At 42.1% G+C, this 27,574-nt stretch overlaps 1 protein-coding gene across 1 annotated transcript in view; it reads right to left on the bottom strand.

The window, feature by feature from the left end:
* Nucleotides 1–27,574, bottom strand: part of NKD1 (NKD inhibitor of WNT signaling pathway 1) — a 105,876-nt gene that overhangs the window by 25,809 nt on the left and 52,493 nt on the right. The window contains exon 4 of the mRNA XM_041458809.1: nucleotides 10,980–11,037. Coding sequence (XP_041314743.1) covers nucleotides 10,980–11,037 — 58 coding nt within the window. The remainder of the gene's footprint in view (nucleotides 1–10,979; nucleotides 11,038–27,574) is intronic.

Below are 27,574 nucleotides of genomic sequence, written 5' to 3' on the forward strand. Positions count from 1 at the left end.
GTCTCTTTGGATATTTTCCCCCTGAGATTCACAAGGAAAGGAAAAGAAGAAAAGAAATCAGCCCCTGCATAACCTTTTATTCAAATGAAGACTGAGTAGGTAATCTTATTAATAATGCAGTCTTTGATATTAACTCGCTCCCATCTAGCTTGGTTGTTCAATAAGAAAAATGTGTTTCCACCACCTTTGCTGTGATAACAGGGCCTCTAAAGGTATCTGAACTGTAATTTTCAATTCATCAGAATTGCTTCCCATGAGGATGAATGTCACTGACCCTCAGAGAACTAACCAGTTACAGAGAGCAATGTTGTCAACCTACACTGTAACATTAGTTTGGCTGTGATGAATTGTTACCGATCTGACAACTCTTTAATAGTTCATATTCAGTAGCAGGTTAAGCGTTCCTCAAAGGCATTCCCAAATTACTCTGGGGGCTGGGGGGAGGAGAATGGGGAGACTGATCCACAAACAAGAGGAAAGCATTACTGTGGTTAATATTAGTAGTCCAGGCACATACATGTGCACATATGTCTCTTTTCATATTTCTGCATGAGTGAGGAATAGTACTGAGATCATACATCACATACTGCTAAACATGCAGAGAAATAAATTTTATCAAGGCTTGACCCAAGCCCCTGAAGTCTGAAGAGTACGCAGGATCTCATCAGAGAAACAATTCCCAGAGCAAAGGGAGGTATCTGCTCACCATTGGTAATGAGTACAGCCTAAGGACCTCAGCCAGAGATGGAAGCCCACATACTGCTCAAACACAGAAAAGGAGATGGTTTGGAGCATGATTGGAACACCCTTTCAGGAGGAGCCAGCTCCTCCTGTTGCTCTAGAGAGCCCACGTCTTTGCAACTCAAGATTCAGCTTCCCACTTTGAGCCACCCCTTTGGTGGAAGATCCTGTGATATTCTCCTAGACGCTGTCACTGTGAATTCACCTTCAGATGTAGCATCTTGAAATCTGGGCAGCAGTAAGTATGTGCTGGAGGGGCTGGGCAGCTGTCCCTGCAGGGCACAGGAGCCTGGCACAGGGCAGCTCCCAGGGGGTCCTGCAGGAGCACAGGGAGAGGACTGGTCTGATTCCCACTCTGCCAACAGTGTCCTACCACACCTGGATGGCTTCTCTCTCTTCAAAGGCTCCTTGAAATAGCAAAACAAGGGTCTGCAGCGCCACACTTCAGCTTTGTGTCTCCATATCCTTAGGATGGACTGTAACTCCCTCCTAAAAATATCTTTCATGCACAGAGTCCAGGGCTGCCTTGGCTTCCTTCAGCAACTCCCGTGCCAGCACGGAGCCCTAAGTGCAGCCCTGGCTGCCACGCACAGAAATGCTCTCCACTCCTCCAGAGCCCTCTGAAATTCCTTGGGTAGCAGCTCTTTTACTTCTGGATATTTCAGTTTACAACTGCTATTCCTTTCCTCTCTTTCTGTTACCTTTACAGTTTTAAATCCTTTTTTGGTACAAAGTTGAGAACTCTGGATGACGTGTTTTATTGGTAAAAGGACCTGGATTGCTGGATCAGATTTACAAAGCAAGAAAAAACTGAATGCTGGTAGTTTTGGGTTGGGTTTTTTTTGTAGACTGGGGGTTGGGACTTTCCATCTAACAAGAGCAGCTGGACTCCAAGCTCTTTCAAGAGCAGAAATGTTGCTTCAGGTTCATTTCCACAACCCCACAGTGCTGCATTTATTATTTGCTTTTACTCACAAACTAGTTGTGGTTACAAAAAAAAGCTTGTCTTCCAAACAAATGACATTTTATCTCTTTCTCCACAGGAGAATAAGGTTGACTGCTACTTGTGCTTTGAGGCTTGGATATGATTGAGATGAAACATCTGTTAAGAAAAAAGGTGTGGGGGGACTTTTTTCTGCTAAAAATATCATGCTTTTTTTTTTTTTTTTCCACCAAACTTGAAACATGTGATGAAATTCAACTTTTAAAATATAACCCTGGAGCTACTTGAAACTATAAAAGTCTCCTCAGTATCTGAGGCAAGTCAGAATTTCCACTGTTCAAGCTGGGCTTTTATGAAGAGCAGACTTTAGAAAAACCTGTAATCTGTCTAGGTAACAAAGGGCACTTGTTCTGCCTGGTGAGGTAAAACTTTGGGTTTCTGTAGCTACTGCAGCAGAAGTGGAGTTGAAACACACAAAAGCACCCTGATACACACTTTGAATTTGGAACAGCAACTGGCAAAGCAACATGCTTGTCATGGAAATTACCTCCACAGCTCTGCATCCACACACCCCAGAGTTTGCAAGGTTCAGAGGGTTGTGGTGGCTAAACTTACCCAGCACAAGGCTCAGCCTTCTGTCCAACTCTGCATCCATCAGGCAGGCCATCTGTATAAAACAACTGCTCCTAAACTCAGTCCCAGAAATGCAAGAACCATTCAATCCTGTCATAATGTGGGTCCACACATGAGCCAGTCCAAGACATGAAATCCCCACAGGCAGGAGAGAAGGGCCTTAACAGAATCATGCATGTAGCATCTAAACAAAAACTACCAAACCCCAGCAAAGGCAGCACTCAAGCTCAGTTGCCTGGCTCTGCCACAGGTCAGTGAAACACAAGAAAACTTGCACAGGAATATTTGGGAGTTGCAGCAGGACATATTGCCTATTAAATGCAGTTCAAGGTTTCTAAAAATGAGTGCAGTTTTTCATGTAAAGGCAAGGGATCTGAAACATATATGTTGTCTTCTGAAATATCAAAGGCCAAAACTTCTTTCAATTATAAGGGAAAAAACTGGAATAATTCTAGGAACACCAGCACGAGAGTGTTATCTAGTCCAAAATCTTTGACGGGAAATATGCACTAGCTTCACATGGACTAAAAAAAAAATAGAAAAAAAGAAAAGGAGAGAGTCGCAAGAGAGTCAGAGAAGAATGGCATTTTGAATCACTTTTCAAAAATATGTTTAATAAAACCTCCATGAACTGTGGTCAAAGCTACAAGAAAAATAACTGGTAATAATCGTTGCTGGGAAATTAAAAGTAGAAAAGGACCTTTGTTCAAGCAGAATAAATGAAACCACTGGTATTCATCATGTTTCCAGAGAGATTGTTTTCAAACTCCTGACTTGTTCCCATATTTCATTCTTTGTTCTTGGTGGTGGATGTCCTGGGGCAAAGCTGAAGTACATTATTACACTGCTGCCCATGTGCAGCTTTATCTGTGCCCACAGACAGGGGCTCCTCTTTCACAGGGGCCCGAGTGCACCCTCTGCCCAGGCACACTGAGCTCATACCCAGCAGTGCTGAGGCAGGAGAGCAGGACAGCCCTGGGGTAGGGTTTGCCAGCTGTGCCCACAGCTGGAGCAGAGCTGTGCACAGCCTGCCTCGCCCTGCACTCCGTGTGACAGTGACCCAGCCCAGCCCGAAGGAGCAGCTCATCCCGCCAGTGAGCCCACAGCACGGACCCAGCCCTTTCAGGCAGCTTGGACAAGCCACAACAAGTCCCATGCCCCTGGCACCCATTGCCATAGGCACCTTCCATTGCCACAGGGCACATCCCATTGCCACAGGCACCTTCCATTGCCACAGGGCACATCCCATTGCCACAGGACATCTTCCATTGCCTTAGGGCACCTTCCATTGCCACAGGCACCTTCCCTTGAGCTGCACTCACTGACACTGACACTAACCACAGCCTGCTGCCCAACGTCCACCACGATGCCTCGCTCACCTCTGAGGTGCCAAAGGCAAACCCAAGTGCCCTCCTGCCTTCAATGACATCTCCCTGAGATACACCCTTTTGGCTTTCCATTCTTCTGCTTCCCACACTCACCCTGATGGTCTGGTTACATGCTACAAGAGAAGCAGCTTGAGAGATCTGTAGGTGTAGATTTATCAACAGGTGACTTTTTGCCTTCTAGAAAACTAGTTCGTGACTACCCCAGAGCTGAAAATAAAAGAATATTCTTATTGTTAATTGATTATTTTTAAAATGACCACTCAGGAAGAGCATTAGCTTCTCCACAGCAGAAGGAAAAGTTGCCAGTCTTAGGTAGATGGAAAGAATATGGAAAACCAATATTATTATAAATACCATGCATATAATATTATTTTAAAGCTTTCCATATTTAAGATATTCATTCAGGATCAACTCTGCTTTTTTTTTGAGGTGCTTGTTCACTTCCCTATTAACATTTGGCTTTCTTCAGCTGTCATAAGAATATAGACTACTTGTAAGTTTGGAAGGCTTTCTTGAGTACTATACTTTGTAATCATCTCTCTATCATATTCTAAGGGACAGACATGGCTGCAGAAAATCCCAAGCTTCATTCTCAGCCTTGTTAGGCTGCTCCTGAACCAAACATGCAACTTGCTCGTGTTCAATGTAACAACTTTCCAGCTGTGTAGAATGATCTGAACACAGAGATCAATGCAAAACTACTACTTGCAGCAGGTATGATCTTCCCAGCCTAATACAGAGGATTCTAACCCAGAACACTCTCAAACCATAGACAAAACACACCATCTATCACAGCCTGTTAGGCAGCACCAGTAGGAGCTGGTGGGGTGCCAGCTGAAGGGAGTGACATGCTCTGTGCAGGGAACACGCAGGACACGGGGAGGAGAGCACATGCTCTCCACACAGCAGCAGCTCAGTGTGAGGAGGAAAGCTCACCCTCTGAGGTGTCCTAACAGCCTACTATTCACTGCCTTTCTGTGCTCTGCTTGCCAACATGGGTGGGAGCTGTTAGACACACTGTAAAGGTTCATTTGGAAACACCTGGAGACCACAAACTCATTACACACAGGCCATGGGCAACCGTTGGATGGCAACAGTCTTTCATCACTACTGACCTGGCTGCACTTGAAACAGCAGCTCCAGAAGTAAAAGCTTCTGATCCAAATACCAACCCCCCTCAACTGGAACAGCTAATGCTAAGAAACACTTGTACAATTTTATATTTTTTTAATTTTTTTTTTAAAGTGCCTCATGCCGTAAGATTTTCCTCCCACTCATGGCAAGCAGCCTACCTGCTTCTTATAATTTCCTGGATCTGTGCACAACCACAGGAAAACTTCTGCTAATCCTACCAGTCTCATGTTCTTTGGTGACTTTTATTCTAACTGCCAAACTAAGCAGTTTTCTCTTGGCACTCTCCCCTGCTCCTTCCTCCCCACACCCCCACGTCCTTCGCTGCTCCTTCCAACCCACAGTAACCAGCTTATCAGCTGCCAGCCTCAGCAGGGACCTGCTGCTTGTCACACATGGGGGCTGTTGCCAGCAGGTCACCCTGTGGCCAAAGACATTTTTCAGAGTTGTTCCATGTCATATTGAGTAGTAGGAAAGGATACAGCAGAAACCTCTTGGGAGCAGAAAGAAACAGAGCCAGTGAGCAAGCGATCAACAGTCTGAGGTGATCACATAGCATGTACTCATGCACAGCAAAACTATGGTAAGTGCATAGGATTAGCAGCAAGTCCTTAAAATGCAGAGCTCCCATATAACATCCCAGAAGGCTGACCACAAGAGCACTTTTAAGGTGGAATTATTAACACTCTATTTGCAGTGTCAGGGATAAATAGGTATTCTGTTTAACCCGAGAGAGAAGGGACCATCGTTTTCTGTGAAGCACCAAGACTGCATCAATAGTACCATATAGGCAGTAACAGTTGTGCCAACATAAAGAAAATTTGCCTGTGTGCAAGATGCAATCTATGCCTTTTCTATAAATACACCGGAATTTCATGTATATAAAATACAGAAAATTATTTAAGTTTTAGAAAATTAAGAACTATTATATCTGAAAGCATTAACTAGGGAGAGGAATGCCATTTGAATGAACTGCCTTTTATTACGTATTCACAGCTCAGCTTAGACAATACATTAATTTATTAGAGTTAAGAGATTAACGAAGTATGGTAAAAAGTGTCTCCCAGGCAATCAGAAGGTTAACTAAAGCTAGCTAAAATACTTGTTCAAGTTTTCCTTTGCTGACAAGTTTATAACAATTTGGGCCCAAGTACCATACCTTACCACCCTTCCTCTGAGCTGACAACCCAACAAATATTCTTTCAATTACTAATTTTAGAGAAAATTCCAGGAACTAAAGCCTTCACTGAATCTTTCCTGAATGGAGAGAGAGAGGAAAGGGAGTAATCTCACACAGCAGCAGCCTCACTGCAGGGTGCACTGGACAAGGATGATCCCCCATGCCTCCCCTGATGCTGCAGCCAAGGGAGCATCCCCCTGGAAGCCAACATGCTCCCATCACTGGGATGTCTGGGATCAGTGTGGAGGTGGAAGCATGTGCAGCTGGGAGGTCCAGGCAGGCTGTCAGAGCTGGGCATCAGATCAGCAGCCTTAAACCACCAGTTCATTCTTTGTTATTGGTTCCTTGTTTGCTTATCAGTTCTTATTAAAGTCAAAAATAACACAGCTCCTCATGCTGGAGCACTGCTAACCACACCTCAGCTCCCACTCGACCACAGATGCTGGGGAGGAAGACGTGAAGGACAGACTGCACACACTAGTAAAATGTTGAAAAACATACAACAATGTTAAGAATATAATTAATTACTTTTCTGCTTTGCTGAATACAGAATGCTTTAATTGCAGGTTTAAAAATTACATAACAGCTTGTAAATATGTGAAAAGGGCAACAAGTAGCCCTTTTACAGATCTCCTAGATTCTTTTTTCAGCAAAAACATGTGCTTTGAACTCTGCTGGAGAGCTTTCTAATATCAATGAGCAAGAAGATGACCTGAATAATTTGTCCTTTCTGGTACCAAAACAGGGAACATCTTACATCTAGGGATTTAGAAGCATCTGTCTTGGGAAACATATATAAAAAATTGGGTTTGTTGATTCAGGCCAAGCTCTGTCATTACTTTCATCAGGGCTTTGGATATCATGTTCAGATAAGGCACCAGGAAGGCTTGGATCTTCTCCAGTCTTCTGTTGAGAGAATAATAATCAAGACATCACCCTTGGCTGACAAATGAAACAGGAAACAGATTGCTATCAGTGTAAGAGGCAGCTCCTCTGACAGCTACAGGACAAGATTGATCTCAAGAGATACACAAGATTTCTGATTAATAGAAACACTTAGGTCATACTTTTCAAGAGAACAGTGACATGTGAAATCACATTACTGCATAAATAATTGGGACAATAGGTTAGGCATCAAGGTGAAGCTCAAGACTTCACTGTGAACTCCAAAAGGCAGCTGTATCCCACAGGGCTACAAAGAGCTTGTACTGGGACAAGAAGAAATCACCCTTTATACAATCAGTCTACATCAGAGGACTGCATCAGGAGTTCCTTCCTGAGCTGAACTTTCTGAAGTTTTTAAATGCTCAAGAGATAAGATGGAGAAACCCCAGTTCATTTCAGAAAGACATGGAGTTGTCAAGATAAGAAAGCTCTCCTGGTCTACAAATTTTGGCTGCAAAAATTTCTAAAAGGGTCCAGGGAAAGGAGGTGAAAAAAGTACTGGAAAACAAGAGCAGGACTCTCAAACAATTCATTAGAAGCTTACTTATGCCTAGCAGAGTTGAGGGAGAACTGGGATGTCATTACTGAGCGTTCAAAATGGGAGATTCTTTCTGAACAACCTGCTTGTCTCCACGGCAGAAGAGTGACTTGCCATTTGATCCTGCAATCAATTCCAGCCTGCCATTTGAGCTTCTCCAGCGACACAAAATGGGAAGTATCTCCTCATGTCTGTGCTAGTTTTTGTGACTTCTTCCAGAGCCATCCCCAGCCATTCAGTTCTGGTAACCCATTATTCTAGCTAGGGACCAGGAAGAAACAATGGGAGCTCTTTTGCTCTGTATGTGAAGGGTGATGAAGCACATCCTTCCTGTGCAGAAACTGGGGGACAAGGAAGTTTGAGCACGAGACATTCCTACACAGCCACAGCAGATTGCACAAGTACTGCAAGTCTGCCAAGTGGAAGGCTCTGAAATGCACTGGGAAATCACCTGGAATGCAAGATGCAAACAAATCCACTGAAGAACCTATATCCAGCATGCCCAATTGTTGTGTTATTAATGAAAGAGGAAGAAGGAAAACAGAGTAAGAGTAATATGAGACTGAGGTTTCCACTGGTGTCTCTTATCTAAGGAATCAGTCTCTCCGCTGACCACATAAGAGAAAATCCAAAAATTTCAATTTAGCGACTTGCCCAGCAGCAGAATCAAAGGCAGGTGGTGGATATAATAGACAATGCTGGGCAAACCGTTTCTTTCTGCACAGCACTCAATAACAGAGTTGCTGCTATTGAGTTCTAACCTCTTGTCATGCAGCAACATTGAGTCAACAATCCGCTCTCATGGCTTAATGCTTTTGATGTTTACTTTGTTCTTTGTATAGTTCAAAAGAAAGCACTAATGCACCAGTCCTCTTACCAAATACAATCTTAATCCCAGAATCCCGAGCCTTTTGCTGTTGGCCAGTTAAGTCTGTTAAGACGAAAGGATTTGATCAAGCTTTACATAACAACACAGAAGTTAAATCCAGCAAAGAGAGTTCTTTTTATCTGCACTGCTCAGACAGCTAAGAGAGGGGGAAAAAAGAGAGGGAAGGAAAAAAAAGGTAATGAACTTGGCTATGTAAAACAAAATAAGGAATTCAATTATTTCTCTTATTGCCACTTTGTCTTTTCAGTGAGAGTCTTCTAAAGAACTCTGATTTATTCTCCAATAAAGTTCCTGAGAGAGAAGGCTCTAACGTTCCCCTAAACCAGAACTGTGGAACTTGCTGTGCTTTTTTTTGTAAATCTGAGAAATGTTTCCTTTTCATCCCTACCATGTATTTATGAAGATAGAATAAAGTTCACTGATGCATGGAATTTGGTAGAGCATGGTATTTGCCATTGTCCTCTCTGAGCTTAGTCTAAGCAACCATTTCCTGGGTTACAGATCCCTGTCTCTGAAGCTGTTGGTGATTTTGATGTTATCTCATGACACATGAGCATATATTCATGCAGCACCTGTGTTATACCAGTACATATGTAAAGACCACGAGGCAGCAAAATAGAGGCAGAACTATTTTAAATGCAAAGATCAATCTATGTTCTAGAATGTTAATTACATTTTCCCACAGAAACATTTCTATGCAGAGAAGAGGCACAACATCCATCTTGTATCTATGAATTCAATCTGTGCCCTATCAAAGGTCTCAAATCCTGTTTCAGCTTCACTTTATCAATACCATGGTTTTGAGCTAGTACTAGCACAATCATTAAAGTATGATGCAAGTAAAAAATTACACAAAAAGGATGCTTTAACACAATGATTGTTGTATTGTCTGATAATGATAAGATTTTCAATATCTGAATGAAATAGGAAGTGGTTAACACTGTCCCCAGCATGGAAAGCACAGCCTGGAGATCTGAGAGCAGAAGGGACAAGGAGCAAGCTTTGACAACTTGCATGCACTGCCTGAGCACAGGGTGGGAACAGTCATCTTCCTCCCAGCTGGAAAGATGCCACAGAACAGCCCTTCCATGGTGACAGCACACAAAGGATCGACCACTGCTGGTATCTAAATCTGGTCTTCACTACCCAGCTACCTCGTAACAAAGGAGACTCATCAGAAGCAATAATGTGAAACTGCTGAAAGACTGAAATTACAGTTGCCTAAAAGGCTTTACATTCTAATAAAAAGAATCTTGCTGCTGAGTAGCTCAAAAATATTATATATTGAACATTATGTTTGCTATGCAAGATAATGTTACACAACAAAATAAAATAATTAGAGGCAAGGAAAGATAGAATGAGACAAAGAAAATGAAATTGTTCACCTTGCTGACATTTAATATCCTGTCTGAAGTTGTTTCTCCTATAATTCTAAAATTAAAATCCTACCCTATGTCCTAGCAAGGGAAGATTGGAAAACTGTGGTGAAGTTAAATACAAAACCACTTAGCAAACACTGACTCCATCATGGCAAGTATAGTTTGCCATTGTGATAAACAACAGCCTACAAGCACCAGCCAAAATTTCTATGTTATGGCACGTATGAGACATGCAGTCTTTGTAAACCACAGAGATGAGAAAAACTTGTAATCCAAGACTCACAGTGTATTACCACATTGCACAGGTAAGGAACTGGAAGGCAGACATTCTTAACAGAGAATCTTTCATGTTCTAGTTATACAAAAGCTTCTAATACCAGAAACAAATGATTGGATTATAAAAGTATAGAAATTTCCAGATTAAGCTTGACATGGCTCATTGCTGTAAGTAAACTGGGCATATTGTTTCCACTAGCGTATAATATAAATCCAGCACACAGCCCATGCAACCTTGTTACACTAGAGGTTTCTGAAGACTCATTTCCTTGAAAGGAAGGAGCAACAAATTCATCTCCTGCACTCAGAACCCCCACTGGTCCCTGAAGCTCAAGGTACCTCGGATGTGCTCTCTGGCAGAACACAGCATCCTTACCCACAGGCACCAAAAGTCCTTCCCACCACAACAACAATTCCATCTCAACTTTCTGATCACAGAGGAGGAGATGAGATGGAAAGAGAAACTGTCTGAGGCAATAATGATTCCATTCATGTTCAAGAAAAATGTGTTGAGTAAGAGTCTCTAGTCCTTATTAGAAATTAAGGTGGGAGTTTCTAAGGCTGGTTTGTATAAGCCAGAAGGGAGTGCAGTGTCCCACACAACCCAGAGCTAACAGTTTCACTCATTTGCCACCTCTGCCAGGGACAGTGACATCCATCACCCCTACCAATGTCAGGAGAAGTACCTGGAGAAAATGGTGAGACCCTGAATTAAAACATTTGGTCCCTGTGATTCAGCTGGGTGACTTTTTCCAATACAAGTAGTAGCAGATACAGAAATAATACCGTATTTCCATCTTAACAATTTTTTCAGGCAAATGACACATTAGTAGATCAAGAACTGCACTCTAAATATATGCATTCTCACACTTATTTATTCACTAACTTATTCCAATACTCCTTTATATTAACCAAAAAATGTTGTTCTTTAAATACCTTCTAGATGAAAGTGTTCATCACCAATAGTGTCTCTGTAGCCTTCCCCAGATAAATCCTGTTGAAAACAAAACAAATTAAGTATAAATACATTACATAGAAAGTGTTGAGTTGTTAAAAATATGCATTTATTATTGCCAGATTAATTTATAACATGAATGATAACACAGAAACTGTTTTCCAGAAAAGAAGTCAATCACCTTATTAGTGGTAGTCAATGCATTTGCTGCTATTTTACAATGCTCTGGACATACTTCTGGACAAAAATTTGGTGAAGATGAATTGACTATACAGGGGAAAGAAAAAAAAAAGATCATATTTAAATAATTTTATAGAGTAGTATTTAGTCTTTCAATGTTCTTTCAATCAAGCAAGATTAAAAAACTCCAAATGGAAATGATAAAGAAGAAAAAAGGCCTTCACTACCCACAGAGGAATGTCATCACTTGGTTCCACCAAGAAACAGAAAACTTCCTTATGCCAGAGGTCACCCAAGAAAAGCAGATAACAGATTCTGACAAGCTGCCTGAGCCTTCAGTTCTGAAATTAATTAAATTCTGTCAACCCCAGTATGTCTAGAACAATACAGAAGCAGATGCCATAGTTATGCAGACGAACTTATCTCAGACCCAAACAACATTTCTGCAGTGGTGCTGAAGTAGTCATAAAGGGCATCAGTGGGATGTGGAGCTTATCCCAGTTACAAACACTCTGGAGAGCATTCTCACTCTCTTACTAGCAAACCCTTCCAGCTCCATCACCCCACCCCAGCTAAACCACAAGCAATGGCAGCTATCCTCATGTCCTGACTGCTCTCAGCCATTCCAAAGCTTTGGCAGCACCAGTGTCACCGACTGCAGTCCAGCTCCCTGGATTCTCCCCAAACACTCTCTGCCTCTGATAAAGTTATGGTGACAAAGAAGGATATGGGCCTGAAAAACTGGCATGCTGCACTCACAGCCATTCCAGCTGCATCTGCAAAAACAGACCAGCAGCTCAGAGCCAGAATTCTCAGCATCAACCTGTGGGCTGGAAGTTGACCTTGGAGAGCTTTCAGTAGAAGATAAAGATAAGGGAGTAACCTGTGAAAATTAATGTCTGGTTGTATTCATTAGCTTTATTGTTAAGGAATTTGATCATGATAAAGGAAGTTCACCTCTTTTTCTTGAAAAAGTTGGCACAGGTTCTTTACCTTCCACATGCCTAAATGTTATTCTTTGAGATTAGTTATAACAGAGTAACTAAGCCACAAAACCATATCTTAGGAATTCTTCACTATCAATTTCTGTAGCATGTTAAAAATTAGATTTCACCAACAATACTGGATACCCAGCCCAGAAACCCTGAAAATACTGCCTCTTCACAATCACATCCCCTGAAGTAAAGTTACACCTTGCAGGACAAATGCCTCTGAGAAATGCTGGCAAACTGGCCTGAATGCTGGGATACAGCACAGCACAATGCTGCTATAAAAGCTGACATTCTGGATTTATCTTTGCAGGTAGAACACCACAAAAAAAACTACTTTTGTTCCAGTAAAAATCCTCTCTTTATCTGGGCATGTGCTGATTAATATCAATCATTACCTTAAAAATTATGGAAAGAACAAACAGAGAATGAAAAGAAGACACAAAACATTGGCATAACACATCATATTGCTGCAACATGATGATCAAATTTGGATTTGATCAAATTCCCCCACGTCACAATTTTCCATGAATCTGTGAGGGCGTACCTCTGCCTGCCCCAATAGATAATGATATATAGAAGTGACTCTGCTCTCCCACAATACTAAATATGGAGTAATTGTTTCATTTGGTGTTTTCTTGTGTTGGAATTCCCACTCTCCTTGGGAAAAAACCCTATTTTCTGTATTTCTGATCAGCAAATATGCAATGGGTAGGTACTTGTGGTGTCTCTGTGAGAATACTATCAGATGGTAGCTTTCACCTCCTAAAATTTTAGCTAGGCAAGCATTGCATCTGGGTATCAAACACTGCCTGTTAAAATGTCATTAATCTCATGCTCTACAAAACTCAGAAGCCACTAATTGTTGTGATTTTTCATATGTCAAAAGACATCACTTTAAAACAAGCACACATTTGTTGATGAAAAATGCACTATCAAGTAACTCAAAGGAAAACAGTGGAACAAGACAGGCAGTGTAGAACAGCAGAGTGAAGCATTAATATTCATTATGCTAGCTCCCTTATTTCCTCACTTTTAATCATTACATGGGTCTTAAGCAAATATGTTTTATATTCCAGTCTAGTTTCACTCCTTCTCTAGCTCCTAGTTATTTAAGTTAAAGTAGTAACTTAATGCAGGCAAATTTCCAGTAAGTGTTTCTGCCTTAAACCAAATTATTATAAATTAACACATTCTAAAAAGTGTTTTTCATGCTGTTGAACCATAATATAACTGTTAGACAGCATATAAATTGACAATCCATCCTGAAACTGATGAGAGTATTGTTTGAACAGTTAGTGACACGTTTAAGCACACTTCCTCAGCTCCCAGCCAAAGGTATTCCTCTGTGGAAGATTCTGACATGTATTATCTTTGATAGACAGACATGTATCTGAGAAGGGTGTGGGCAACTCTTAAGATTTTACAGGGAAAAAAATGCAGGAGAAAAAAAATATATACTCTCTCATTCATCTTATCATCATTAACTTTTCTGTCAAAAAAACTACTAGAGAGTTACCTGAATATTTTTAGCACCACTGAGATAGATGTTGCTACCTGGATAAACACCAGAATGCACCTGCCTGAGAAAAGGTTTCTGGGCAGTGTATGTAAACTCACACAAAAGAAAAGTATAAAAGCTGAGCAAGCATCAGAGAAAACAATTCTGACTGCAGCTCATCCTGCATAATATTCTGCCAGTAACCCACGCAAATTGCCTTGGAGTGGATAAAACAGTGCATCTACTCTCAGCAACACAAATTCACAATGTGGGCTAGAGTGAAAGAAAAGGGTCAGTGGTAAAACAGAATTCACAGCTCAAGAAGCTCAAGTGGGAAGCAAACACTACATCCAGGCAGGAATATTTGACACTAGGGACAAGTGTGCTCAAGCACAAGGAGGACACAGGCTCGAGGGGATGAAAAAGCCAGGAATAGCTCTGCATTCAGCCAGGCTGTCACAGGGCCCTCAGCAGCCACCACGGCAGGAACAGTGCCCAAACAGCAACAACATTTGGGTCATAGGCAGCTGTATATCACTGTCCTGACACAATGCTTTAAATCACAGCACTGCCTTTTCAAACTGCACCACTGAGTCATGAAACAACCAAAACCAGATGTACCCTGTGAAATACTACATAAATGAGGTCAGCGAGCAGTTGAAAGAATAAAGAAAAGAAACATTTACACAGAAGGATTATTCCAGCATGCCATGGCTATGGGTTGCTGGACAGGAACCCATCTAGAGTAAGTGCTTCTACCTCACCAGGAGTTTCCCAGATAAAGAAGTTGGCTGTTGTTGGCTACCAACACAGCTCACAGGGAATGACTAAGATTCAGGCTCAAATATGTGCTTCACAACCCAGAACAGCTGGCTGCCTGGCCTGGCTAGAAAGGACCTTGTGCCCCATTCATCCCACTCTGACAGGCGCTGCTGTACTCAGCTCAGATTTAAGAGGGTGGGGGTGGAGAGAAGAGTTAATTAGTGCAACTCCCTCAGAAATGTTGCTGAGTATATACATACATGAGGGGAAAAACAACCTTTAAGAACTCCCACACCCCAGGACTTCTATTCAGTTGGGTACAAGTCCAGCAATCGTCACTCACTTCCCACCTTTGCTATGCAATCAGACATCAATGAATTCTAAGTCAATAGAAATTTTAATTTTTTAACCTCAACTTCAGCCCTAACTGCCCTGTGCAGTCTTCTTCCTGATACAAGTCTCTGGAGACAAAGGCCAGACACTCTGGGGCTTCCAGCTATTGACCTCCTTCTCACCAGCCATCTGAAAATGTTGCAACCCAAATGCTCACCCTTCATTTGCCTACATCACCTTTGCTGGCTCCCTTTCTGCTTCCACCTTGAGGCTGAGCTCCTTGACTTCACCTTCCAGGCTCGGCACAGGCGTATTTGTGGTCACATCCCCTAGTGCTGCCTCCTAGTCCCTAAATCCACTGGTTGCTCCAAGCTTGCTCTGCAGTATTACCCCCTCCCTCTCCTGGCTCTGCCTTTCCATGTCACCCCCACGACACCCAGCACATTTATGTCACACGAGAGCCAAAGCTCCTGATAGCAACCAGAGCGTGTATTTCAGCAGCTTGTGCCTGACCTACAATACAGTTTTGCTCCAGTGTATTAGATATCTCAAAGGATAACCTTTGATTTAAGTGGGTTATCATGATAACAAGCACATTTTTAAAGCTTGGGCCCCCTACTCCTTGTATTTCATCTCAAGTCAATATTGCACTAATTAACATTTTTCTAAAAGGTGTTGCTCTTCTCAAGTAGAAACAAGTTGCTTTACCTCTCTCCCTCTTCAAACACCTCATTAAAATACCTTTATTTAGCCTTAAGATACTGAATTTTCCACATTTTTGGCAGAAAATATACATGCATTTTATGCTTAATGAAGTTTTTGTCGAGGAATCATATATACCTTTTTTTTTTTTTTTGCACAACACATGCAGAATGACAAATCATCAACCAAAAACCTTTCCTCCCCATTTTTAACCATCTGACTGAAACATGGGGTTTTTTCTCTTTATTCTCATATTGATGCAATAAAGCTTTGGAATGACCGAAGCTGAAGAAACGCATTTCACAACAAGACTGCGAGGGACAAGATATGTGGTAATTCTAATGTGTTGAGTAGATTTTAAATTATTTTATAGCCACTGCCAACAAGAATGCTGTGTCACCTAAGCACAAAATTCAATTCTTGATGTAGAAAAAACAATCCCAAGAAATAGAGGCTCAAGAGAATGAGGATGCCCTTTGGCCGTTCAACCAAATCACTGAGGGCCTGTCAGGTGCCAAGTGGCCATTCTGAATGTTTCAGCTTCACTTGCAGGAAGCAAGTTTCCAAAATAAGTCTGATTTTCATACAGCAAGTCCTTAGCAGACTGAAAAAGTGAAAGCCTCATCTACTGAATATGCTTCAGGAAACCTATCCAAATCCCAAAGCAGTCAGTATTGTCTTACTTTATTTTTGTCTTGCCCAGACTTGAAGAGAAAAAGGAAAAAGACTTTGGAAAAACAGTTGATGGAAGGAACCTTGCTCCCCTTTGGGCATCTGAAATTTCCCATGGACTGGAAACACAGCCATGTGTAACTATGATCAGCTCAAGCCAGGCTTCAGCACAAGGAAGCCTACTGACACCTCAAATGACTGTGTAGTTTCTTTATTACTACTTTATTATTTATCTATGTTATTTATCTAATGTAAGTGGAAGCAGTTATCCTGAGGTCATCATTCTTTAAAGACAGATTTACACAGCCAGGCTTAAAACTTGAAAATGAAATAAATAAGGAATAAAATAAATAAACTGCTGATAGTCAGATATATGTGGAGAGGACATTGTGCCAGGCCAGCAGCTTCCATGCACAGGTACCCATGCAGTCAAAAGTACATGAAAGTAGGTATTTATGGACACAATTTTGTGCAATCACTACTTAAAGGCAAAAGAGAAGAATGTGCTTTGGGCATGCATCTTGCTCTCTTGGCATTTGGAAATGAAGACTTCATTGTAATAGTCTCTTTCAAAAATGCTTGAAGATCCCCCTCATAAGCTTTTTCAAATAAACCACACACTCCTCTATACAGTATTCTATTTAGAACAAGAGCTTCCTTTCCTTCTCTGTTCATAAGTAATCTATAAACCCAGGGCCTTACACAGATAAAAGTACATATGCCAAGCCCCACTATAATGAAAATTGAAACCAGGTGAATACATGCAAGAATTAAACATACGCCATACAGAAAAACACTAGAGCAATACACATTTATGCCTTGTTTTAAGCCTAATATTATTCTTCTACAGCCTATTTCCCTTTTTCTTCTGCAAAAGTGGTCTTACTTTTTTGAACTTTGCCATTCTGGGTAACTTAATAATAAAGATAATTCACTAGGATGCAACATTCTGTAGAGAATGCATAAACCAGCTCACACTTGAAGAAGTCAAGGTGACTCTAATTTTTAGACCCACATTGAAATACACACTGCAACTGCAATAATGTAGATTGCTCAGCAGAAGAAACAAGCTCAACTTCTATAATGTTTTCTTTCTCTGAAATAACAACCTGTGCTCTGTCATTACAGAAAGGTTTTTCTTCCTCCACCATGCATTGAAGCTTCTCTCAGATAAAATTTCTTCATTATACAATCACAGCAGGTAGAGTTCTTAAGAAAACAGACTTTTCCTCTAAGATCTGTGATAGATGATCTTGGATGGGTTTAACTGCTGTGACTTAGGATTTTACTGCCTTTATCTGCCTTGTTGGCCTTTGTGTCAAATCAAGGTCCTCCTAACAGAGAGAGCAGGACACAATGGGTCTTATACCACAGACACCAAAATTCATCCCTTGGGACCTTAGCATAAAGATCACACTAATCTGCCTGTTCCAAAAATAAAATGGTAAAACACAAACGCCTTCAGTTTGACTGCCTCTGTTCTCTTGGAGCAGTAACTCCCAGCCATAATAACATGGGAACACTTTGAAATCACACATCTGCATCCACCCGTTTCACAGAACTGGAATTCCTGCAGTCTCATCTCACAGAAGTTACCTGTAGAGCAATTCCAGCTGCTGGTAAAATACTGTGGTGATAAAGACAGGATGGCAAGAAAACAAAAACAACCCCACTCTTAAACTCCAGTCACAAAGGATCACAGACTATTAAAGGCTTATGAGGCAGAAAACGTCCCCAATACCTTTACATCCCTGTTACAGGCCCTCAAATGGGTACCAGGAGCAGTTCTTGTATGGTACACTTTCAAGGACAGCCCATTGACAGGAATATGAACATGAGCCTGTTGAGGAAGTGAACAAGGACAGCAGATGGACATTTGCACAAAAGCCTTCATGGTGGCCACCCGAACAAGAAAGGAAACATGGTACTTTTGGTTCCAGGTTGATAGCAATATGCAGCTGAACCTCTTTTGCCCAAAACAAACATGTGGACCAGGCTTTCCAACAGGACGAAACACAAATCCTTTCTTCATATTTCTAACCTATTTCTTTCCACCAGCCTGTGGAAATCAGGTAGTGACAACAATGAAACATGCTCTTTGCAAGTATTTTTGTCACTTCTGCTGTAGTGGGCAAATGAGCATCCTCTTTCAGAGGTCAGTCACTGCAGCCTGCACCCAGCAAAGGCTACCTGCCTGCTCATTTCAGTCATTAACTCATTTAATTATAAAAAAATATATAGAGAAAAAAAAAGACCAAAAGTAATAGCTTAAAATACTAGGAACTTTTATCCAATGTATGTTAAGACCTGTAGATACTCAGAAGATCAATTTAGGGTACACTTTTATTTATTTGTTATTCTGGTTTCAAGACAGAACATTACTATTTTTATGATGTTTTAATCCTGGATTTTATGGATATTTATAAACCCTTGCTAGATGCTTGCAAAGTGACATCTTCCATTAATACTATTATTGAAATTCTGTAACTATTAAGGCTTCTAATTTTTAAGGTGATAGGATAAAACACAGTTTTTCAAGGACTTCTGCTAGATAAGAGACCATATAATTGAGAGCAACTGTTAGAACAGATGTACAGAATCAGCAGTTACTTTCCTACTGAAGGGTCCAGCCATCTTCAACTGAAAAAGAACATCACTCTTTGAGATTAAATAGAGCTGAAACAAGAAATGACTGCTTTTTTTGCTATATTTAAATTCACTTTGAAGCTACTTCAGAAGAATAAATGAACTCACTCTACAGATTCAGCTATTTACCTTACTTCATTCTAACTATCCTCTAATCTCCTTGCTGATTGGAAAATCAATTGTCCCCAAGTTCTTATCTTCAACATAGATTATACTGAGGAACATGTCTAAGGACATAAATGAAAGAGGACAAATCTTCATCCTCCTTCCAGCCTGGAGAAGCTCAATGGCTTCTCTGAATTGCTTATTTTGGGCTTCTTCACCACAGCAGGCAGATGGGCATAGCTATGTAATAAATCTGATTTTCTGTTCAACTTCCTTTCATGATAGATTTGGTTACCAAGAAACTCTTTAACAGACAGGCTTAAGTGCACTGAGGTGATTGCATCCAGGCATGCACTGGGAAGCAAGCTCATAGAAAATGGCTACAGAGCTTGAGGACAGAATAACTTACTGGTTTAAGATGGGATCACCAAGTTCAGTGGTCATTACAGCTTTAACATACTGCATTCTGAGCCTTTCTTGTGAGAATAGCCCGTGTCTTCCTATAAGGCTCAGGTTTTCATGCAGCACAAGGGCTTAAAGTTCCCTAGAATGATAATCAATGCTCCTCTATTATGTTTATAGCTCTAAGGCTTTTCCTGCTAATGCATGACGTGTATTTATGCAGCTGGAGGAAACCTGGATTCAATAACTGCTCCACCACAGACTCACTGTGTGGTGTAGGGTAAATCACTTAAATCTCTCTGTGCCTTCATTTTTCAACTGTAAAGCGGAATTCTTGATGCCCACCTTTGCAAAGAGCTCTGAATCCTCAGGATGAAAACATTCCCTGCTAAATAATATTACCTTGTTAGGAAGCACAGGTGTGTGACCCTGGACACATATGCTAATGTTGAGCCATAAATCTGTCAACAGGAGGTGCTGGCAAAACAGATGGTTCACATTCCTTTTTAAACCACCTCTTTGTCCCAAGAGCCCAGGTATGTCAACTAATCATTTTATAACTGGTTGGGGTTTTAATGGGCCAGGAAGTCCCAGCAAAGCACAATGCCATCAACATTAAGGCTAAAAACAGAGCCAACAGGAGGAAAAGACAGACATGGAGGTTTCTTTTCTCCTCTGCAGCCTGGCATGTAGGACAAGCACCGTGAGGCTCTGGAGAAAAAGATAAAAGCAGAACCTATCTCCACACATTCCTGTAAGCAGTCCAGCATTGGTGACCATGCCTGACTGGTGACTGATGCTGAATACATGAAAACAGACTCATGCTTTTTAATTACAGGCAATGAAAAGCCACAGATGCACACCATTTAAAAACCTGATTTATATGAGCAACTGCATGCTGATTCACAAGGATGTCAGGAGGATTACAAGCAAATACAAAGTTCCCTTCCAAACATTTCTTTTTAACTTAAGAGTTGCCTCTATTATTAGAAATTCCAATTCCCTATCTCACTTGCTAAAAACTGAGCATATGGAATTTTCCTTGAAAATGTTACTGTAGCAACAAGGGATGGGGCAGGATTTGGGCTGCAGGATGGGCAGGTAAGTGACAGAGAGTACTTGGGCTGGTGGGGCAGGGCGAGGCAGCAGGACAGGACACACGCAGGGCAGGCAGGGCAGAGCAGGCAGTAAGAGCAGACAGGGCAGGCAGGCAGCATGAAGCAGACAGGGCAGAGCAGGCAGGGCAGGCAGGGCGAGCAGGCAGGGCAGTAAGAGCAGGCAGGGCAGTAAGAGCAGGCAGGGCAGGCAGTAAGAACAGGCAGGGCAGTAAGAACAGGCAGGGCAGTAAGAGCAGGCAGGGCAGGCAGTAAGAACAGGCAGGGCAGTAAGAACAGGCAGGCAGCCCCAAGCAGGCAGGGCAGGCAGCTGTGCAGACCCGTCTGCCACGCACATTCCCATAAATGGAATGGCAGGGCCAGCGGCCCACATCAAAGCATGGGGTTTAGCAGATTTCCCCTTCCCCTCCCCCTGAGTCTTTGAGACGGAGACTTCATACTCCAGAATTTAATATCTTTTTCCTCCCTCCCCCCATCAGCCCCTTTGTCTGTGTCTCTGTTCTCTAAGAGCTAACAGATGTTGATGCCATATAGTTTCAAAGAAAACTTTTGATGCCCACATAACTCATTACAACTAATATATTCCAAGAATGCTTGTAGCTCAGGAAACACTGGGGTGAAAAAACAGAGGAGAGGGGGCAAATGGCTACACTGAGTAAGCCTTGAGAGAAAATAAATAGTTCACTTCAAAGTCATCAGGGAATTCTTTAACAAGCTCTTTCTTCCGCAAAACACAGAACAAATTCAGCTGAGCCTAGAATTCCCAAAGGAAAAAAATAAACCCAAACCCCATAGAAATGGCAAAGCAGGGAAGCATCTCAGAGGTCGCCCGGCTAGCCCAGCAACAAAGTGCAGCATTCTCAAGGTTCACTATTCCCAAGCAACCTGCACTGTGCCAGGGCACAAAAGCACTGCTGAAAAGCAGAGACTGTCAACAATAACAATGCAGAGAGCCCTAGAAAAAACTAACCCTGTCCCTCTGCACAGAATGAATGCAGATGACAATGAGATTGCTCATTTCGTGGAGCACTGTAAATCAGCCCTAAACACACGAGGAGGATGTGTTGTGAATGTCACATCTAAAAACAAGAAACATCCCCTCATTTAGCAGAAGCAGGTGATTGCATTTTTCAGGGCAGGCAGGTTCTTAGCTGTTTTCTAGGATTACATCTAGGATAAAACCCTCCATACATTTTGCTAGCAGGTCTCCTCCTCTCCTCTGCTGCTTCAGCACACAGCTGCATCCTCCCCTCTGTTTGGTGAGAAGCCCCCCAGGAGTCACCAGGGGTTGGTGGGGAGAAGGGTTGAGAAAAGGGGGGAGGACGAGAATGCGATTACATCAATTTCCACAGCAGGGGGATCAGATTGCATCATTGTACACAACTTGGGGCCCACTCTTTTATCCCTGATGCAGGCACATTTCCCATTGAAATCAGTGGGACACTCGTCTGTGCGGGGACTGCAGAATCACGTGTTCTGTGATCACAGAATTAAAAAGCAGTAGGAAGCCACACCTGGCAGCACCTCTCTCAGTGGTTCTCTGCCCTCCATCGGGATGGATATCAAATCGCAACAAACAAAAATGTAACACCAATGTTAAATCCCTTCTCCCCTCATATACAAACTCCTAAAAATCCACCGCTGCAGTTACTGTATAAAAGTCTGTGTAAAGTTCCCGCCACTGTACTGCAGATTTCACACAAAGTAAGTAACAATGGAAAAGAAAATATCAGGGGGAGGCATACATTGACATCTCTCATCTAACAACTAGAAAGCAAAGAGTTTTAAAGGTTTTAGACAAGCAGGTGTATTCTACTGCTTGTTTTTCTTCCAGGAGTTTAGTTGGAAGAGGAGAAACAAAGACAGCCCTACTGCAGCAGCAACAACACACGGTCTCTTTCTGAACTTTTCAAATACAAAAGCACAATATGTGAAACATTACTTTTTCACTGCTGCTCGCATGCAAGCACCACACTGCTTGCACCCACTCACATCTGCATGAAAAATTTCCTTGTAGCAGCTCAATAGTCTCCCCAGCTTAGCTGCTGCTACTCCTGTTCACATCTTCTTTGCAAAATAATTATCGCTCAAACACACTGGCAAACAGCTTAGGAAAACCAGAACTAAAGTCCTTTATCAGATTTGTTGAGGATAAAATGTGGATCCTTGTAAAATGATTCCTTGTTATCTCTCCTGCCTCACTGTTTGGGGATAGGTCATTTCCTCTAGGGAGTCAGAAGGAAGGCATCCTCAAGCCTTGTGGCTTTGTAAGTTAAATACCATATTACTGAGGTCATCCACCGCATTTCAGAGCATTAGGAAGCTTCAGCAGGAGAGCAGAGCAGGTAACTCAAATCTAGTCTGTGGCTGAGTGGGGCCAAGGTGGAAAACATCAGGAAAGACAGGAGATGGCACAGAAACAGTTCACCAAACACTACTGAGCCCTTAGGGAATGAGAAGATTTGGAATTCGATGCCACAAATTCAAACCCTTACAGAACTCTCTAAATAATGCACCTTTAGGATCTGGGTTCTAAGTTTGTTCTAAACTCCCCACCCTCTCTGGACTGAGGGACTGTTGAGCAGTGGGGAGGCTGGGCAGCCCCACCAGGAGCACTCTCAGCTGTGGGGCTGCCTGGTGGCAGTGGCTCCACTGCCATCAGCCCATGGGCTCTGAGCCACCAGGGCACCAGGAGCACTCTCAGCTGTGGGGCTGCCTGGTGGCAGTGGCTCCACTGCCATCAGCCCATGGGCTCTGAGCCACCAGGGCACCAGGAGCACTCTCAGCTGTGGGGCTGCCTGGTGGCAGTGGCTCCACTGCCATCAGCCCATGGGCTCTGAGCCACCAGGGCAGCACTGGGCCAGGAACTGCACCGTGTGCATTGCCCATGTTTTTCACCCCTGTCAAACAGCATATTCCAGTGTGGGCTGATTACATGCTCCTCCTGTCCCACATGTACCAGAACACAGTGAGGAAAACAAAACAAAACAAAACAAAGCAAGAATAATTAAATACACGATATAACATAAATGTTATGTTTTCATTTTCCTGGTTAGGCCTGGTTTTAGTTTCAGCTCAGCCCTATCATGACTATTTTGTGACAGCAAAATAATTTGGCCTTTAGGATGAAAAAAATAGCAAATAACAATTAGAAGGAAAATACCTCACCCAGACCAAAAACTTTTATCTGTTACTTTTAGTGGCTATTGGCAGCAAGTGCTGGACTTTACCCCAAGTAAGATGAAGCACAACAGGAGCAGCACAGTGACTGATGTTCTATAATAAAGAGAGATTGAACTCCAGTCTGGGGTTCCTCCTAAAGCTGGTGATGCTTTGCCTTAGAAATCTGCACCTATAGCAATAGTCCTGACTCCACACCATGGTTCTGCTTTACTCAAAACTTCAACCACAGAGCAACTGAGACATTCAGCTTATCAGCAAGCTGGACTCTCTCAGCTGTTTCTATGCATTGAAAATTTGCGTTCAATATGTTCAGTCATTTTTGCCAGAATTTGTCAAAACCCTCCCCCAATTTATAGACAATCCAGAGCACAGAACCTGTCAAGTGCATCTCCTTGAAATGGTCTCAGTAACAGGAGATATCTCAGTAACAGCAATATCCAATGCTCCCAGAAACTTGTAATTCCTTTCCACTCTCAGACAAATTAAACAGAAATAAAATTATTTAGTTTTCATGAATTCTTTTTTAACGGTCAAAGATATTAACAGATTTTCAACTGTTGCCATAAACAGTAAAGGTGTAGAAAAAAATTATGTAGATGTGCATATCTTCCTTAAACAGAACTTCTGGTGATACACATGGTAATTGTGCTACAGGTACTTCAGCCAGCCAGGATAGAGCAGATCCTCATTTTGATGCAACTCTGACACTCTGGACATGCAAAACCCTAAATTCTGGGCCAATGCTACAGTTTTGTCTCCCAAGCTGGGCAGAACGATGCCCAGAGACATCCAAAGACCTTGGAAAGGCATTTGAGACTGTTTTTCACCATTTCAGGGGAAATGTCTGGTTTTCTGATTGTGTGTGTTGGAGAGTGTGGGTTTTGTTTGTTGCATTGCAACAACAGAAAGCCTAAGGAAAAAAGACTAATTTTCCCAAATACTGAGTTTTTTTCTCAAGAAACACTGATAGAAAAACATAATGGAGCCTCACAACTATGGACAGTTCTTGTCCTCAAACAAAGGAAGTGAACTTGCAGTGACCCAGCCAAGCCTGGGTTGCTGAAGCACCGAGGGAGGTAATATTTATAGGACCTCTTTCAAAGGCTTTTTTTGCCTTGTTCTCCTATTTCCATTAACAAGACTTACTGTATTACTTAGCAGTACTGTATTGCTCAGCCATTGCCCTTGTGCAGCACACCCTGGCAGGGAGCACAGCCTGCTCCTCACAGTGCTACACAGACACACAAAGCCTCCCCAGCCCCGGGGAACACACTCAAAAAGGTACATGGGGGTTGATTTTTTACTTGCAGGATCTGCTTGCAGTAGAGCAGATCCCACTGAGCTTCTTGCAGTGACCAAGCCCAGAGAAAGGTGCGTGCACAGGTCTTGGGCAGCAAAACTCTGTCATTCAGCCCAGGGCTCATGAGGTACTTCAAGATCAACCCCCAGTGACAGGGGTGTGACCTCAGGCACAATGTTATGTGTGATTTCAGACACAGTGAGGCTACCTGACAAAAGCTGGCCTCGGCATCAGACTCCACACAAAATGGGAAAGGCCAAAGCCAGCACTGTGAGAAGCCAATCAAGGATATGGGATGTTGTAAAAACCATGAGAGCACCATTTCCTCGTTCTGAGCACATCAGCAGGGTGAGCAAATCCTCAGTGAGCTCCCCTTGGAAAGGTACAGCTCCCTTTACACAGATGGCATAGCAAACACTGCTCTGTGACTAGCACAAAACACTTGGACAAAACTGGAATCACTTGGGATCACAACAGACATTTTCTCTTCCCATAGATGTGGAAGAAAGCTGAAAGAGAAACTTCCATTTCAGTACTTTCAGTACTTCAGTTTAATCACCGATCCACAAAGCCCTCAGCATGTGATTGTGACAGAAACTGGAGTTTAAACAGTCTCATCAGATTACCATCCCACCCTTCTTTTTTAAACCAATTTAACTCCATCTTTGTGGCAAGGTTTTGTACTCATTTGCTATTATTTATAACATCTTATTTAAACATGAAGGCCCATGGAAATCCTTTACAATGTTTTTACAATTTTTAATGTTTTCCATGAGGACCAGACACATTTGGGAGGGGAGGGAGGAAGGACGACAACCCAATTCAGATTACATGGAGAGCAGCAGGCTTGACTGGCCCCATGCACCTAATAAAGGGACAGCAACATTTTAAAATTCACATTTACCCAGAAAAGTTTTACCTAGTCTTATATAAACACCAGAAAGGCATTAAAGGATAAGAAAGTCTCAGATTTCCAGACAGTTCATTTTGACTTTAAAAAGACTGCTTCAATTCAAGCCTGGTGGTGCTTTTAATATGGTCCAGTAAGAAAGGCACAAAAAGAGGTGTGGTGCAAATAATCATGAAAATAAAGGAAAACAACAAGGAGACTTTATTACCCCAAGCTACCTTCATTTAAATTTTTAAATACAAATTAGGGGAAATATTCCATCACAGTCATTACTGGCATCTCGGTTGACATTATTTTCATGTCAAATGCTTTTTAATGCTGCTAATTTTTAATAGATTGTATTTAAAGAATGAAATATAATTAACACCAAAAAATCATTCTCACTAGGCACAGCTCTTAATTTCAGTCAGAAAAGTCTGTCAGGCAGCCCAGATTGCATCAACAGCTTCATGAGCTCATGACACACAAGCAGCATAGCACAAACTGTTGCCCAAGCTGTCCTGGCAGGACATGCAAACCTTGATTTTGATCCCGGTTTTGCCCTAGTTTCACATTTCTGTAACTACAGCAGAACAAAATCAGAGTGGCTGGAAATGGAATTGTGCCTTCACTGGACATTAAAGACCAACTCATTTCTAGTCAGTTACAGCATCAATATTGACATCAATGTAAATATTTTAACTTAAATTGAAAACTCTTAATATTTCTTCCACAAGCAAAATATTAAGAACTCTGGCCTAGAGATAGATAAAAGGAGCCAATCTCCCCTTTAAATTACCAAGCAAGCCTGGGCTTTGACTCTTTTTTGAATGGGAAGTCAAAACGTCTGACTCCAATCAGTTTGTATAAACCAGCTTTTGTTTTTCCTTTTACCCAAATGACTCCACTCTTAAGGATTTATTGTAACTGGATTGCTTTTCTACCCAGCAGGGAGCTGTAGCACTAGCAAAGCTGTTCCACACAGTAGGTTTTCCGCTGATTGAATTTCTAGACTTTCAGCTCTTCGGAAATGTTTGCTCTTGTACAAGCTGTCAGAGGGAAATTGTGTGCAGTCGATTTTGTCTCAGCTAAAGCCAGGCGGGGTTCCATATGCAGCCAGCCAATGTGAAATTGAAAGAAGGAGGATCAATCAAATTGCAGAGGAAAAAAGGTCTCAGCACAAACAAATAAAAAAAAACAAACAAAAAACCCAAAGAAACAAACCATACAACAAAAAAAGGGAGGAAAGCAGATGAGAATGAAAACCATTCCTGCAAATAGGTGCATGAAAAAGAAACAGCAACATCCTTTATAAAAGGAAAGCTTTTATTTAAAAATCACTAAAATAAGGGCTAGGAGCCAGGTGAAGAAGCTGTTCCATTAACCATGCACAAAGCCAACACGGTTATATTGCTCCCACTCCGAGCTGCTGTATAATCCCTCATCCCTGGAGCAGCCCACCCCACCAGCAGTGCCCTAGCTGCCAGCAGCACAGGCACAGCACAGGTACAGATACTCTGCTGCACGGGCTGCTGGCTCTGTGTAAGCAGGAACACCACTGGAAGATGCAGGAAGCCATTGGAAAGGACCTCATCTGCCATGTGTGTCACAGACCATGATGGGTGTTTAACCAGAAGGATTTTTCAGGCATCACGTTCTCAGGACCTTACAAGGACACCAAAGTCACCTCCACTCCAAGTGGATCATTGCCATGCTCTTGCCACACACAGGGTCTAATGGTGCCAATTGCTGTCTGTACCTGAGGCTTTGTTCTGTGGAAATACAATAACTGACAGG

Source organism: Pyrgilauda ruficollis, unplaced genomic scaffold (assembly GCF_017590135.1).
Source record: "Pyrgilauda ruficollis isolate IOZ18807 unplaced genomic scaffold, ASM1759013v1 scaffold13, whole genome shotgun sequence".
NCBI classification, from domain to species: Eukaryota; Metazoa; Chordata; class Aves; order Passeriformes; family Passeridae; genus Pyrgilauda; species Pyrgilauda ruficollis.